Below are 15,759 nucleotides of genomic sequence, written 5' to 3' on the forward strand. Positions count from 1 at the left end.
TGTACAGTAAGTTCATGTTTGCAATAATTAATAGAGATACTGCAGGTTTTATATTCATTTGCCACCAATCCACAGTGCAATAACAGGAGACCTGAATGTCCTCAGTTTATTTTCAGAAATATGACAGCAGTGGTATTAGAGACTATCATCACCCTGAGGAAGAGATTGGAAAGCTAAATCCTTTCGTCAACACGCTGTTTGTACATAATGATTTTAATCATTAGAGTACTCAATCAGTCCAGTTCTTAACTTACAGCATTAACCAACCCAAGCAAGACGTCACTTGCCTTTTATACAGCTAGAAAGGTCAGGGTAGGTGTTTGTGTTCATCTGGAAATATACCTGATGGTAAACAACCCATCCCATCCTTGCAAAGTCATTCTGTGACTGACAAATCATATTCATTTTAGGCCTCTGACCTCACTAGAACTGATTGTTTTCTAAGGTGCTGGGTGTGTTTATGTTGTGGTCGTCTTTCCTGCAGCTGTTGTGTGCTAGCTTCACTGGTGATCAGTCATTTTTTCCAGTGACTAAGCATCATGTAGCCCCCTCCCCTGGTGTCTTTGGCATTGAGAAATCATTCTTTTGACTGCTAGAATCATTAAAAGTCTGTGATGACCTGTAACATGTGAACTTGAAATGCACTGAATGTTTCCAAAGGCTGAAAAATCTTTTCCACTGATCTAGTTTAATTTGAACTCAACAAAACTTTTTTTTAGTTTAAAATGTCATTTCATCCAGTTGTATCTTGCCAGTTTTTGGTTTATTTGTCTAGGTTATGAGATATCCATTTCTGAGATTTTTGCCAGCATCCCAATACAAAGGAGCAAAATGCACAATCATTTTTGGCATTGCAAAATTACATTCAAAAAATGCAATAGCAACACTCCTTTCCAGAAACTGTTTCTCTGTTACTGTTTGGCGAATCCACCTAAAAAGCTGTCAACATTTTTAATAGGACCTATTTCTTCTCATGAATATAGTTCTAATGAAAACAGTTAACAGTGAAGTCGGGAAATCTCTAAGATGGATAACAAAAAACTTGGACACATAAAACTGAAACTATCTACATGGCCCGGTGCCATTAGGGGGATGTGAGATTTTCTTGTAATTTGGATCAAATGGCCTTTTAAAAGATGACTACTTCTTCAGTTTTTCAGATTAGATGAGATCAAAACTGCAGGGATGTTGGTAATGAGGACCAAGCAGCAGTCATCCAGTGCATCACAGAATGAAGGGTCATTACCACTCTCCAGTGAGAGAGAGAGAGAGAGAGGCATTCAGCTGCTGCTGTCCATCTTGGCCCCTGAGTAGCACCCTGCTCCTGGCACAAAGAGTGAGAGTAAAGATATAACATACCAGAAAGATACAGTAAGAGCACATCATTTTAAGAGAGAAAATGTGCATAGTCCTATGGCACCAAATGCACAAGTTCAGACTTCATGTCATTTGCTTCTCACGTTATTCCAAATTGCTGTTAAATTTAGTCAAAGCTGCCACTGACCTCAACTGTATAGCTATGCCATCTAGAAATAGTTCTTGGTGTATTTTTAAATCTCAAATAATTTTGATACCACCAGTATTAGACAGATTGTGAAACTGGATTAGTGGTCTACTCTACTGCTTTGAAATTCTGCAGATTGGCTTTTTTGACCCCAGTATCGACCCCTTGTCCTCTGGTAGGTTGAGGGGAATGTCTCTGCTCTATTTTATAACATGATGTCAATATATATAGGACTCTTCAGCATCTAGAGCTGACCTATTACTGGCAGTCATATTGTGTTATAAGGTTTTGTTAACATACAAGAGACACAGTTACTTTAATTTAATTTAATTGTCATTGCCACTGTGAAGCTAAAAACCTTACACGTGTACGCACAGTACATAGTACTTCTGCTCTCAGTGGTCTAAAATGTGTCCCGTCAAATCTCATCAATCATCATTCCAAAGTAAAATGTCAAGACTTGCTCAGGCTGAGTCATTATTCATTTACAGGCTTTATCCTTAATCCAAAGGGCACTGGTGATTAATCACACTTTATTCTCTCATACTGTCACATATAGATTACGTTGAGTAGCTATGTATTTGTGTAACATACTGTATATATGAGGGCATATACTTGTTTCTTATTTTCCTGTCACACAGGTCCTCAGTTTGATGTTGACCTGATTCTTGACAGGACATCCCCACCGCAGGGTCAGCTAATAGATGACCTCGACAGATCTGGCACTCACAGCCCCGCTGGGACTTCAGTCAGCCCTCACCTCACAGGCTCATACTAATACATTTGCCCCTGGCCAGACCTACTTCCAAACCTTTTTTGTGAACCAGATACATTTGTCAACATCACAACCAACACCAATACACTCATGCAGGGTGGTACTGTTGTAGTTGGGCTTTACTCTTGTTTTCTTGAGACCCCCACCACCCATGCCCCATTGCCTTCCTCATAACTGTACCGCTGATGCATTAGCCTCAACAGGTGTTCTTTTCCGAAAGGATCACTTAGGTATATTTAGATTTTGAAACCTGAGAACACTGGCCTCTGATTGGCTGTGTCGGCCACATGATAACCTGGGTAGAAACTGCAGCTGTGTGCTGTCGCCCAGCGTTTCTCTGGAGGGTAGCTGGGGAGGCTTTGGCGGCTTGGGAGACCATTAAACTCTTAAACGACTGGTAAGCAAAGAAAAGGAGAAAAAACACAAACATCCATATTTTCTCCATTCTGCATGGCTTTACATCTGCTCGGACTGTGATCTTTTCCATCCTCTGCTGACACCTGGACCTTGGAGGGCAGCTGATGGAGGACTAAGGAGTGTGAAGGCTCTGCTGCACATTTAAAGGAGTAACCAAGCAATTCAGAACTGCAAACCTGCAAGATCTTATACCAGACCTACCTTTGGATGTTTCTCTTGGCAGCAGTCTGGCCATTTTGTCTACTTTCCAAAATCTCAGCACCTGTCTTGCTAGTTTGTCCTTCTACCTGAAGTTCCACCAATTATTTTGTTGATTTATGGAGGAAATTTATATTTTTAATTTAAAGAGAGGGGAATCAAGCGCTAAAAAAGGTTGTTAGTATGCCATCCTATATTTAACCTGCAGCCTCAGAAGGCATTGCATCTCTGTTAGCTAAACAGAGTCAACCAATCAGGCTGTGGCATTAGCTTACATGTCAAATAGCTGAAACACTGTTGGGCAGCTGTCACAAACCTTCAGCCAGGAGGCCTAGATCTTTGAGTTGTGTTGTGGCAAGTGAGGAAGGAGGGGTGGCTGTCACACATTCAAAGCCAGAGGCCTGTTATAAAGTACTCTCTCACCTTCCTAATCTGCCCTTCTCCCTGTGTCATTATTGATTTACACTTGCAGCACAGTTTGTGAGGTGTTTCACACATTTTTATTACTTTGTTTAGGATTGAAGCAAATCACAAAGTTGGACTTTCAGTTTGAGACCCTAGTGGATGGCAAGTGAAGCGTCCTAACTGTCAGGAAATACTGCGGGAATCTTTCTCTGGTATGGCATGCACTTTGGTTAAACATAAATATGTTGGTGTTTTGTTTTTCTAGCATTTGCTTGCTTTTTATTATTCCTTTTATTTGAAAAGGTAATTGAGTTCAACAGGGGATGGCTGTCAGCATCCTAAAATATCTCTGGTGCAGTTGTCCTTAGGCCTCTTGTTTAAGCCTCTGTATATGCTGTTTGAAATTGTAATTTGATGTTACTGATAGAACATTTAAGTGAACTCATGTTACACTGTTACATAGTATGCTTCATCATTGGATATGCTTTTCAGCTTATGAAGTCAAACCTTGTTCTCTCAATTTCATAAATAATGAATGCCTTACAATGTCATACGTGTTTTGTGTAGAACCTCTAAAACCGTCCAAAAATGACGGAAGTCGTGGAGGAATATGAAGAATTTGAGGAGGAGGAGGAGGAGGAAGTAGAGGAGGAGATTGTAGAGGAGGTAAGTAGAAGTCCTGTCACTGAGTTGTGCACATTAATTCTCACATGCATAGCTATGCTTCATTAGTTTTTGTTGTCTCCGGCCTAAATATGATTAGAACCTGAGATATTACTTCAGATCTGATTCAGTTGAGGTTATCTACTGGATCTGCAGGTCCTTTGGCAAACCCTATGAATAGTTAAGTTAGTGACGATACCCCCTCTAGTCAGCAGTTCATGGAACCCGTCATCCATGTCTGCTGCTGGATCCTGTTTCAGACAAACATGTTCTGATGGGTTTTAAAGCCTGAATTGCCCTTAACAACTAACTATAAATCAAAATGATTTCAAACTGAGGATGGAATATTTTACTTGGATATTTACAGGTGTCCTATACACATACCTTTACCTGAGGCCTTGCAGTATGACAGACAACCACACAACATTTTAAATGAAGTCTTCATAATCGTTACATAACTATGTACATAACCATTACACAACTGCCTGATGCACAGGATAAAGTAATTCATTTCCACAGATTCCTGCAGATAACAATAAACAACAATATTCATTTAACTGTATTTTTGTAGAAGGCCATTAGCTGTCTCCAACACATCTAACCTATTGATGAACACTATTTGCAATGCTTTACTGGTGTCCCTCCTGTGTAGCACAAATAGCACATTATTTGGATTGCGTACAATTTGGGGGCCTGCCACTTTCTGGAAGTTGCCATTTTGTCTTTTGCCTCAAATGACCTGTAATCCTTCATAACATACTTTAAACCTCCAAGATTTCAAGATATTTAATGCTGCTTTTTGAGTCCATTTTGTGTATGAATCACTGTGTTGTTGTAGGTCTCCATGTCAGTGTCCAATGGAAGAGTGAAACAGAAGGCTAACAGTTTAATCCAATATTTCCTGGTGAAATAGGGTTAAAGTTAGCCTCGTATTTCTTCACGCTAAATATTGCTGATATCTTATAGGGGAGTCTGAATGATTGTTTTTGGCTGCACAATATTACCTAAACGCACCCACAGATCAGCTGGTATCATTTAACTCCTGTATAACATATCAACTGTTTCTATGGATTTACATCTTTACTGCAAAGATGTAAATTGTATGGGAGGCGGGACTGATGGATACCCATAAAATCAATACACTCTGATTTCACTAGAACTTTCATCTACACTGTGGAGAATAATTGCATTGTTTTGAGTAAATAGTAAGATGGCTTCTTATTTAATCTACAGAATGGGGAGAAACATAATACTGTTCAGGTTAGGTCAGGTTAAGTAAGCACAGGCAAAAAATATCTTCACAAGAATTCAGAATGACCTCATTTGATTATCTTTTATTTTCTAAATGAATGTTCAGTTATTTAGTTTTTTAAAACTTTTTATTTTTCATTTCCTCAGTCTACTTTATAAGTGATTATCTGGATTTTCTTCATATTAACTTGAAAAATCCTCAGGCCATTAAGGGGTGGAGTGTAGAGTTCTCTGTCTGGCATCCAGACAAATTTAGAAGTGGACATTTAGGGCACATTGGCAGAGAGAGATGAAGAGAGAAGTAAAGGCAGAGTAAGCAAGAGAGAGGGGGAAGTGAGAGGAGCCATGGTGCTGTAAATCACACTCTTATAGCCTGGAGCGTGTTAACAGTGTCACAGTGCTAGAAATGTGCTTAAGAGAGGTGGATCCATGGAAAAAAGTGCCTGATGGGGTTGTAGAGAGAGATTGCTTTTGCATTGTTTTGTAGTGATGCATCATATGGCGGTTGGGTGGTTTATGAACACCTATGGTTCTCTTCTGTCTGATAGATTCAGATAGCGAAGCCTCTTACAAATGTTGATCAAAATGATTGAAATGTTTTTTCCTCTCAGCTCTGGTTAATCCTAGATTTCAGGTGGATTTGAAGTGTTATTGGTTAGCTTCCAAAGCCACTTGGCTTGTGTAATTTAGGCAGGCTGTAAGTTAGACGTGCTATTCATGGAACAGTATGCTATATCTGGGAGTGCTACAGTAAGTACTGCAGTCCAGTACAGTTTTATTCTTGAATGTTTGGTTTACCCATTTTACCCTCAAAAATCATGTTTTCTGTCTTACTACAAGTGGTATTTAGCCATGCAGACACTTTCAGTCATAAGCCCAGATTTTGGGATAACTACCTCTGAGATTTCTGCTTCAACTCCAATACATTGGAGGTGAATGGGATTTTGTTTGTGGTGCCTTCCAGAAACAGCATAACTGTAACTCTGGATAATCTACAGAAATAAACTGTGTTTATATGAGACTATTTCTTCAGAAGAAAGTAGTTCATAAGAAAACTGATTACAGTGTGTTTTGTTTCTAGAAATCAAAATTGCTGTTGAAGCTCTTCAATGCTGTGAGCACAAATGAAATTCCACTCAACTCCACTGTACTGGAGCGAAGGCAGAAAACTCAGAGACAGTTATCTCAAAATGTGTAAATAAAACAAACAACAAAATTATCTGCATGGTGAGAAAATATGTTTTTTGTCATTTGGGTGAACCAACCCTTTAAACCTGTGAGAGCAGTATGTGAACAGACACAGGGATTATAAAGCTGTCCAAACAGTTTGTGCACTTCTGTGTGCTGTGGTGACTGATGACAGGGACAATGGCCTCTGAAATAACAAATAGGAATAGAATTATTGTCATGTGAGTGCCTGGTGTATATAGACATGGTCAGAGGATGAAAGAGTTAAAGCAACCAGGCTCACATAACACTGGGGATATTAATGCTTCTCTTTCCTCTGTGGAATACAGACTTAATTAGACTGCAGACACAATTACAGGATATTCACCTCTGAGGATTTTACATGTCTTTAAATTCCACTATTAGAGTGGAGAAGGATAATGAACTGTTTAAGGACATTTGACAGAACAGCTAAAAATGCGATACAGTGCAGTGTCAATGGCAGTGATTGTAGAGCACCAGAGCTGTGGAAAAAACACCCTCAATCCTATAAAAAAAATACTGTGCTGTTTCTCCCATAACTTGTTCTGGCAGTTTTGAAACCCCAGAGTGTGTCCTATATTTGTAGTATGTTGAGCAGATTACAACAACATCGACTGTCGCTGAGCACACGTCTCAGGTCCTTCAGGTAAAGCACCTTCTCCCAAGGGACAACAGTTCAAAAAACAGTGCAGGGTATTGCTCACTTGTCTTGACAATGGTGCAACTCCCTCGTTGTGTGCATGCTTGTATAGATAATCTGCTGTCTGGTTAATTCATTAAAGGCAAAATGTCTTTGGTCATAATGGCAGGTTTTCATGTTAAAGCATTTAAACTTAGTAATGCTGCAAGAAATCAGTTAAAACTCTGCATGAACATCAAACTCTTTTTTTTAGCAATTCACAATCAGAATCTGTAGCTGGGGTTGCATTTTAATGTGACTTCCAAAATTAAGTGGCTGCTTTTCAGGCAGTTAATCACTTCTTGTAATTTAGTAAGATACTGTAAACCTTGTGTAAGTGTTGCTAAGCCTGGCATTGCATACGGCACAATGAGCTCATAAGATACTGTAGTTGTAACTGTATAATTAACTCTTCCCCTGTGCTTGCCTTGGTTTTGTCTGTCCTTAAGTCACCCTTCATCCAGCATAATATTAGTGCATAACAATGCCATCATAACCATTTGACTTACATGCAAAATTAGTTTGTGCTTCATTCATATTAATTCAAGTCTTGACTTGAATCACTTCAGTTATTAAAGGTAAGTAATTAGAGTAATAGGTGGGCAGTATATACTGTATCCTGCAAACTCAAATTATTATCAATCTGGTAAAAAGTTTTTGCTACACCTTAATAAGATCTGATCATTGTTATGCATTATAGTTACAGTATACCTTAAAAATAACAGTGTTGTTGATGCCCAGTTGTATTTGGATGTGATTTTACCTCCTCGTCAATTCGTGTCCTGTAGTCAAGGATCCTAGGCGTTTTTGTTAGTTTGATAATTAACTGTGTTTCCCTCTGTCCCTGTGCAGTCTGGCTTGCCCACCAGGAAAGTCAAGAAGAAGATCAAGGTGGATACTTCTCAGTTCATGACTCCATACCTGGCTCACAGCCAGAAGATGCTGGAGCAGTTCAGCCACGTAAGCAGCAAGTTAGAATTTTGGGTCCAAATCAATTCCTAATTCTTGTCCCTGCTTTGTCTGCTTTCGAAGGATATACTGCAGTTGTGCAACTGAAGTATTTAAAAAATATATATATATATTTTTTGATATACATTATTTTACTTGTCCTTTATACATAATATTTTCAGGTATTGTCCTGCATTTCATATCATGATTATTTACCTCTACTCAACGATCTTTCTCCTTGACAGAATAAGTATCGGCATGCCTATGACATGTCCAGAGGACACCCTCCTGCCATCAGCACTGATACTCCTGAAATGATTCGCATCAGGAAGGCACAGGAGCAGCTTAGTGAGGTACTACTAATATTTTCCCCTATATCGTATATATCGTGAACCAGCTGAAAAAAAGGAAAAAAATTAGAAAAAAACATGACAGTATTAATGTGGAGAATGATTTTCTCTTTGGGTAAATAAAGGTTTGTTGGATGAAGACCAAAAATAAAATTTTATTTGATCTCAGTGTAGTCAGGAATAATAAGAAATTACACTTATTGTCCTCAGGTTAAATACCGCATGGAGGGAAATAAGGCTCGGACAACCAGCTTGTATGATGGTGAGGCCAGAGAGATCGCCCACGTCAAGCATGTGTCTGAACTGATCAGCAAGGTGAGATACCTGAGCTTACAGCAATATACAAAGGTCTGAAAAAAAAACATTTGAATGTTTAACACAAATGTTGCTTATGTCTTCTAGGTCCTGTACAGACAGAAGTGGGATGAGACTAAGGACAGGTACCTGCTGCCTCCCGATGCACCTGAGCTGGTCTTGGCTGTGAAGAATGCTGCTAACTACAGCAAAGTACGCACAATGTGGCATTCAAGCACTGTACTTTATATCCAAAAAGGAGATTTTTGCTAATATCAGAGTAACATCATTATTAACTTCTTGTTCAGAAACTCTACACAGAGAGCTGGGATGAAGAGAAGACCATGTTCTACCCTTACAGCGACAGCCCTGAGCTGCGCAGGGTGGCCAAGGCTCAGGAGGTCCTCAGTGATGTAAGTTATTAACAACACAATATGGGCAATATGACAATATATACCATGAGAATTTGCTATTGTAAATTGTATTAGGCCATAGAGAGTAATGATGCAAATCTATGAGCAGTGCTCTAATATTGGAGTTACGGGATTTGTAAGTATAAAATTGATGAAGTACCTTAATTTGTCAGATATTTAATTCACTTGATTAGCCGAACACAGACATTCCAACCAAATTTCCAAAGAATTTTCAGAAAATATTTTATGTAAGGAAATATTTTGATATCTATGATACACTGAGATATTGTATTTTATTTATATCACCCAAAAGTGATTCTATTAGTGACTGCTATTTCTTGTAGTGTTCTGATAAGAGTTTTTTTTTGCTTGCAGGGTCTATTTGTTCGTCTCAGTTGTATTATGTATCATGTAGTCATTTCCACTCACGTTGCAAGCAAATAAAGTGGTCATTTGACCTCTTGCTCCTTTTTGAACACAATAGCGTTTAATCTTTTCTGCTGATGTAAGGAAGTCACCAGCCAATGTAGATAGGATCTGTGTAAGGCTGTGCACTAAGGTCAGCTATTGATGTTGAAGAATTAACCACCTCTGTAAATTTCAACTCCTGCCGTGTGTCCTCGCAGATTCACTACAAGAAGGGTCACGATCAGCGCAAGGCCAAGTACACCTCCCTGGCTGATCCTCCTGAGGTGGAACTGGCGAAGAGAGTGGCCCATCAGCGAAGTGATGTAAGCAGAAATATCATACATTTGTTCTTAAACACTTTGTAAAATAAATATAAAACACACATGAGGATAAGGATAGAACAAGTGATGAATTCACCCCTTTTCTTAATATTGCTTGCAATGCGCAGTTAAGTGCTCCATAGACAGTGTACAATGGATATGGCATCACACTTCTCATATTTTTGTGGCTGGAGAGTTGTGATTCCTCCATGGCGCACTTGGAAATGAGGTGTAATTACAAAGAATCAATTGTCATATGTAGTCTGTGGAGTGTTTGGGGTTGATTAAGAGTGAGTAATAATAATATCAATCATGGCAAGTCACATCAGCTCCCCTCATCCCAAAAGCTACCATGATCTATTGACAGTTTGATTATGAAGAGAAAAGCTTAGAGCAAAGTCTTGAGTCACCACAACGCCAAACAAGTGCAGGTGAGGGATAAACCTTACTTCTACTCAAGAAAATGTTATTTTACAGGATAAAACCTGCACTTCACAAAGTGCACCCACATGGAAACAGGGTCCTCAGAGATCAACCAACCTTGAGCCATTGCTAGGAATAACTGGCCACCTGCTCTCTGGTATTGCTGGCCACACTAAGAGGGAGCTAAAAGGGAGAGGCCAACAATAGGGTGAAATTACAGGGATTCCAGTCGTTCCCAATTAGTTTCATCAAACAGAGGATGAATATATCCAATAAGTCAGAATCATCCATCTATCCTCTACAAACTACAGCAAGATCTTTCTAATGTAAAATACATTGTCTAATGTTGATTGTTATTTATTCCCACAGCTTAAGTACAAGGAAGACTACAATAAAAACGTGAAAGGTCAATGGTGCGAGACGCCCTACTTCGATGTGGCCATTGCCAGGGTGGCGATGGACAACCTCAGCAATGTAAGAGCTTACGACTAGATAAGGGACAGGATTTTCATTTTGTATGATTTTTGTCATTTTTTTCTCTATCTAACTGTTGATCCCTTTTCTTTTCAGAGAAAGTACACACAAGCATTTGAGGATATAAAAGACCAAATTTATTACATGCAAACAGACACGCCCGTTTACGACACAAACAAGAAGGCTCGTATTGCTGCTAGTGAGGTAAGTACACACACACACACGCGCGCACACACAAACACACACACACAACCACAAAGGTATCAGAGTATTTTTATAGGTTTTATCTCATGTGGAAGACACGACAGAGAGTTGACCTGTGTCTCAGAGCAGAGGGTGAGTCAACACTGACGCAGGGACACACAGTATTGTGCCCACACATGCACTGCATGACTTAGAGATCTACATTTGGTTCACTGTCACCGCACATATTCAGTGTGTAGTTTCACGAGTCTGCAGCAACAACATATCAGAGTGTGTGAAGAAGCTTTTCAGCCACTGTATAGCTCATAGCCACCCACACATTCACTCACAATGCAAACATGTCACTTTAAGAAACGATGAAGACACACGTGTTGTTCCATCATAACTGAATGTGCCAACGTTTTATGAGTCAGTGTATCTATCCTGTGAATACACCTCATCAACACACTTCCTCTTCTTCTTACTCAAACTGTTCTTTATGTTTCTGTCTTCAGGTCCAATACAAGAAGGAATATGAGAAGACAAAAGCACAGTCTGATTACAACACGCTCCCCGCCACAGAGAATCCTCTCCTCAGACAGCTCAGATATGCTGGCACCATCCTCAGTGATGTAGGTGTCTGGAGAACTTGATGTAGAAAGGAATTTTTGATCACAGCTGGTTTCATAAAAAATGTACATCTTGTATTTTTTGAGAAAATCTTAGAGGTAGTAGCACCATAATTTTGCATTTCTGTTCCCCATGTGTGTGTAGACAGAATCGTTGCTTGCATGAATTTGACAATAATTCTTGTTAGACTGTTAAACTACTGAAAAATTAATAGACTGCTTGAATGATTGAGGTGGCTGGAAGTCACTAAGAGTACCCTCCTCTATACAGTGAGTTAGTTAATGCCAAAAAGGATTTAATTGAATAAAGTTTCCAGTCTTACTGACATGTTGTTTGCAATGGTGAGTGAGTTTCAGTTAGTTTTTCAATCCAATTCGACAGATGATTTGTTTAGTTGTTTGTGTGTTTCTCAGTGCTTACTTCTTTGACTTATTGACAGTGATTTATATGTTATTTCTCTGTTCATCTTTTTTTTATTCTCTTTGCAGAAAGTATATAAGGCCAACTATGAGAAATCCAGGGGTTTCAGCATCAACTATTGTGACACGCCCAAGTTCCACATGGACTCAGTACTTAAACAGTTCACTGATGTAAGAAAAATTACACCAAAGCTTTTCTTTTATCATAAACATCTGGTGTTATTATTTTTTAAAAATATATACATTTTGACTCTTGTCTTTAGGCACATTACAAAGATAAGTATGACAATGAGGTGAAGGGCCACTACATTGGAAGTTATGAGGATCTCTACATGCTTCACTGCCAGAAAGTTGAGGAAATGAAGAATGAGGTAAGTCATGGAGGATATTCCTTTCCATGTTTCTGATTTAAATTATTGATTTATTATTTGCTTTTTTATATTGTTGCTTAACAATTTGCATATTGTATCTTGCAGCAAACATATAAAGCTGAATATGAAGACATTAAAACAAGATGCTTCTTCCCCCAAACAATTACGCCTGAATATGAAGCTAGTAAGAAGCTTCAAAACTGCAAAGATGTGAGTAGTTTTGCTTACTAGAATACTTTGCAGTACAACAGATTCATAGCTGTCTTCTTGTAGTATACTTACATGTATGTCACACATTTTTCTATGTTATGGTTTGCAGAAAGTTTACCGGCAACATCCGGACACAGTGAAATTTACACAAGTGGCGGATTCGCCAGTTCTGGTTCAAGCAGCCGTCAACGCCAAACAGCTAAGTGACGTATGTACCATTTATGGACCACTTCCGCTTAGTACTGATACAGATTGCATTAGAACTGAAATAGGTACAATATATCTCATAAACTCCCATTGGATCAGGACTGTAAGGTGATGTAACATTGCTTGTAAATGTCACTATATTTAAAATTTATTTTCACTCTATGTTCCTTGATATAAAATAAGTTGTTATGAAAATGATTGTTTTATCATATAGTTCATTTACTGAGTTAAAGTGCTACATTCGCCAGCTAATGCTTTAGATCAAAACTTCTTAGATATGCAGATTACCTTAAAATGTGCCCAATCATCCACATAGCCCAGCTGTCTTTCTGTGGGCACCATGGAAACTGGAGAACCATCTCTCTGTAGTATAAATAGCAACAAGCATACAGTTGGCCCAGAATAAACCCTGTGATCAGAGAGGGGCCGGGGAGGTAGGGAAAGGGACAGTTAATATCTCTCAGATAGAATCCAGTTAGTGCTCTGCTGCCCTCCTGTGACAGAAAGTCAAATAACACTTTACCTTGACGTCTGCCTTGTCTTGAAATTATTCTACTTTTTATTAGCAGTACGATATAAATCAATCACACTGACTAATGAGAAGGAAATCAAGGGTTTTGTTATGAATGCATAATTTTATCACTTTGTCTTTTTTGCAGTTGAACTACAAAGCAAAGTATGAGGAAACTAAGTTCAAGTGTAGTCTGCCCCCAGACTATCCCTTCTTCATCCAGTCCAGAGTTAACGCTTTTAACCTCAGTGATGTAAGTAATTCTGTTTATTTGTAAATGCACTTTATTTCTAAGATGATCTGCTTTGCTGTCAGCTTTAATTTGGTATACATTTTCAATATCCTAAATGGTACAATTTTCTCCTTGCAGAGCTGTTATAAGTATGACTGGGAGAAATCTAAAGCGAAGAAGTTTGAGGTCAAGGGTGATGCCATCTCAATCCTTGCTGCCCGTGCTCACACAAACATTGCCAGTGATGTAAGTATGCTACAATATCAGCTTTTAAGAATGTCAGTATTTCTTGCTTGCAGTTACTTTTAGTACTCAGTCAGTTTGTTTGAGTATTTTTATTAATCTGGCAATTCATCACCTTGTGCTTCTGTGTAGGTTAAATATAAGAAGGAGTATGAGAAGAACAAGGGACAGATGGTCGGAGCCCTCAGCATTAATGACGATCCCAAGATCTTGCACTCCGTTCATGTTGCCAAAATCCAGAGTGAGGTAAGTCATTAACTTGCCTAATGACTAAATTACTGTCATTTCCCTTACAGTGAATATATTAGAGCTGAAATAAGAGGGCATTCTTGAACAATCTCTTACTGATATCTCCACAGCGTGAATATAAAAAGGACTATGAAAAGATAAAGACCAAGTACCATGCACCATTGGATATGATGTCAGTCACTTTGGCCAAGAAATCCCAGGCAATTGCCAGCATGGCCGGGTACAGAAGCATCAACCCCAACTTCTACCTTCCCTACGACAGTGTGTTGTTGGACCTGGCCAAGAAAGCCAACATCATCCAGAGTGATGTAAGTATAGACAGACTTAACAACGACTTATTGCCGACAGTTGGTTTTTCGGTTAATCATGATATAAAAAATTACTTGCATGGTTATTATGATATTAATTATGTATTCAGTGATGCCATTTTTTTGTTTTTGTTTTGTGTTTCTGCATCTTCTGAATCACAGAATGAGTACAAGTCTGACTACAACAGCTATACCAAGGGTAGCCCATGGGTCACCTTTGGCTCAATGGAGGTGGAAAAAGCTAAGAATGCAGGTCGGATCCTTGATGAGGTATGTGCGCAACAGCACCCCTTCAATCTCTTTGTATACACTTTCCTCCCCTAAATGTCTCCTCAAATGCCCCACGACTTTAAACAAATGGACATATGTCATTACTAGCAGGATATGTCACATAATGTGATCATTTACTTGTGTTTCCTACAGAAAAAATACAGACAGCACCCAGACACAATCCCCTTCACTTCTATTGACGACCATCCCATCATGATGCAGGCCAAAGTCAACCAGCTTCAGAGGAGTGATGTGAGTCTACTGTCACTCTCACCGTTAATTCTGCAGAGTTTGCACTTTTTATTCTAAGCTCATTGTTGAGAAGATTGTTTTTATCTTTACGTTACACTAAGCACAGTATATGTGACCTCTGCCTTTAATGTCCTTATTTCCTTACAGAAATTCTACAAGAGAGGTCTAGAGGAGATTCATCAGAAGTACTCTCTTCCTCCTGATGTCCCCGAGTTCCTCCAGGCCAAGTGCAATGCCTACAACGTCAGCAATGTAATGCACAGAAATACTGAGAGATCATATGTCTTAATTACATTATATAAACCAAATATTTTTTTCATAGGATACTTTCCAAGTAGTAATGTTGGTACATTTAAATGAATTTATTCCTGAATGTAATGTCATATTTTCTTTATTTATTCATTACTTTATTTCAACTTACTTTCATTTCATTTAACAAGTAAAACACAATTGTAGATGCAATGTATATAAGGATATCCTTCATTCCTGGTTAGTCTTTTAAAATAAAAAAATGTTTGTACATGCACATACTGTATACTGTATATGTAAGTGTAATGTATGCACTGACATACACAGTATACTGTACGTGCAAAAGCGTGTGTTTGTAAATGTGTAGTGAATCTCTGCCAAACTTATTAAGTGTTCACATTTTTTGTTGTTGTTTATGTCTTTAATCTGTAATTGCAGAAAAACTACAAGCTTGCCTGGCAGGAGATGATTGCTAAAGGTTATGACCTGAAGCCTGATTCTATCCCTATTATTGCTGCCAAAGCTGCCAGACATGCTGCCAGTGATGTAAGTTTTTTAAAGACTGAGCCAGCTTCTCAGTGAGTTATGCTCAATCACAATTTTAACATGCCCTGTACCAGATGTTCTGTACTTGTGTTGCATCATATAATTGTTAAAATTCTTTAAATGCTACATAATTAGAGATGTTATTTAC

The 15,759-nt window shown here is 38.7% G+C and overlaps 1 protein-coding gene across 11 annotated transcripts in view; it reads left to right on the plus strand.

Moving 5' to 3' along the window:
- The first annotated feature begins 2,578 nt into the window (after positions 1–2,578).
- neb (nebulin) overlaps positions 2,579–15,759 on the plus strand; it is a 66,260-nt gene continuing 53,079 nt past the window's right edge. For all 11 annotated transcript variants that reach the window (XM_044365312.1, XM_044365302.1, XM_044365303.1 and 8 more), the window contains exons 1-25: positions 2,579–2,676; positions 3,411–3,511; positions 3,867–3,965; positions 7,009–7,068; positions 7,954–8,061; positions 8,295–8,402; positions 8,610–8,714; positions 8,802–8,906; positions 9,002–9,106; positions 9,733–9,837; positions 10,627–10,731; positions 10,828–10,935; positions 11,430–11,546; positions 12,033–12,134; positions 12,227–12,334; positions 12,440–12,544; positions 12,654–12,752; positions 13,411–13,515; positions 13,633–13,740; positions 13,870–13,983; positions 14,097–14,294; positions 14,457–14,564; positions 14,718–14,816; positions 14,964–15,068; positions 15,504–15,611. In XM_044365312.1, coding sequence (XP_044221247.1) covers positions 3,888–3,965; positions 7,009–7,068; positions 7,954–8,061; positions 8,295–8,402; positions 8,610–8,714; positions 8,802–8,906; positions 9,002–9,106; positions 9,733–9,837; positions 10,627–10,731; positions 10,828–10,935; positions 11,430–11,546; positions 12,033–12,134; positions 12,227–12,334; positions 12,440–12,544; positions 12,654–12,752; positions 13,411–13,515; positions 13,633–13,740; positions 13,870–13,983; positions 14,097–14,294; positions 14,457–14,564; positions 14,718–14,816; positions 14,964–15,068; positions 15,504–15,611 — 2,463 coding nt within the window. In that variant the 5' untranslated portion in view covers positions 2,579–2,676; positions 3,411–3,511; positions 3,867–3,887. The remainder of the gene's footprint in view (positions 2,677–3,410; positions 3,512–3,866; positions 3,966–7,008; positions 7,069–7,953; positions 8,062–8,294; positions 8,403–8,609; positions 8,715–8,801; positions 8,907–9,001; positions 9,107–9,732; positions 9,838–10,626; positions 10,732–10,827; positions 10,936–11,429; positions 11,547–12,032; positions 12,135–12,226; positions 12,335–12,439; positions 12,545–12,653; positions 12,753–13,410; positions 13,516–13,632; positions 13,741–13,869; positions 13,984–14,096; positions 14,295–14,456; positions 14,565–14,717; positions 14,817–14,963; positions 15,069–15,503; positions 15,612–15,759) is intronic.

Source organism: Thunnus albacares, chromosome 11, assembly GCF_914725855.1.
Source record: "Thunnus albacares chromosome 11, fThuAlb1.1, whole genome shotgun sequence".
Lineage (NCBI taxonomy): Eukaryota > Metazoa > Chordata > Actinopteri > Scombriformes > Scombridae > Thunnus > Thunnus albacares.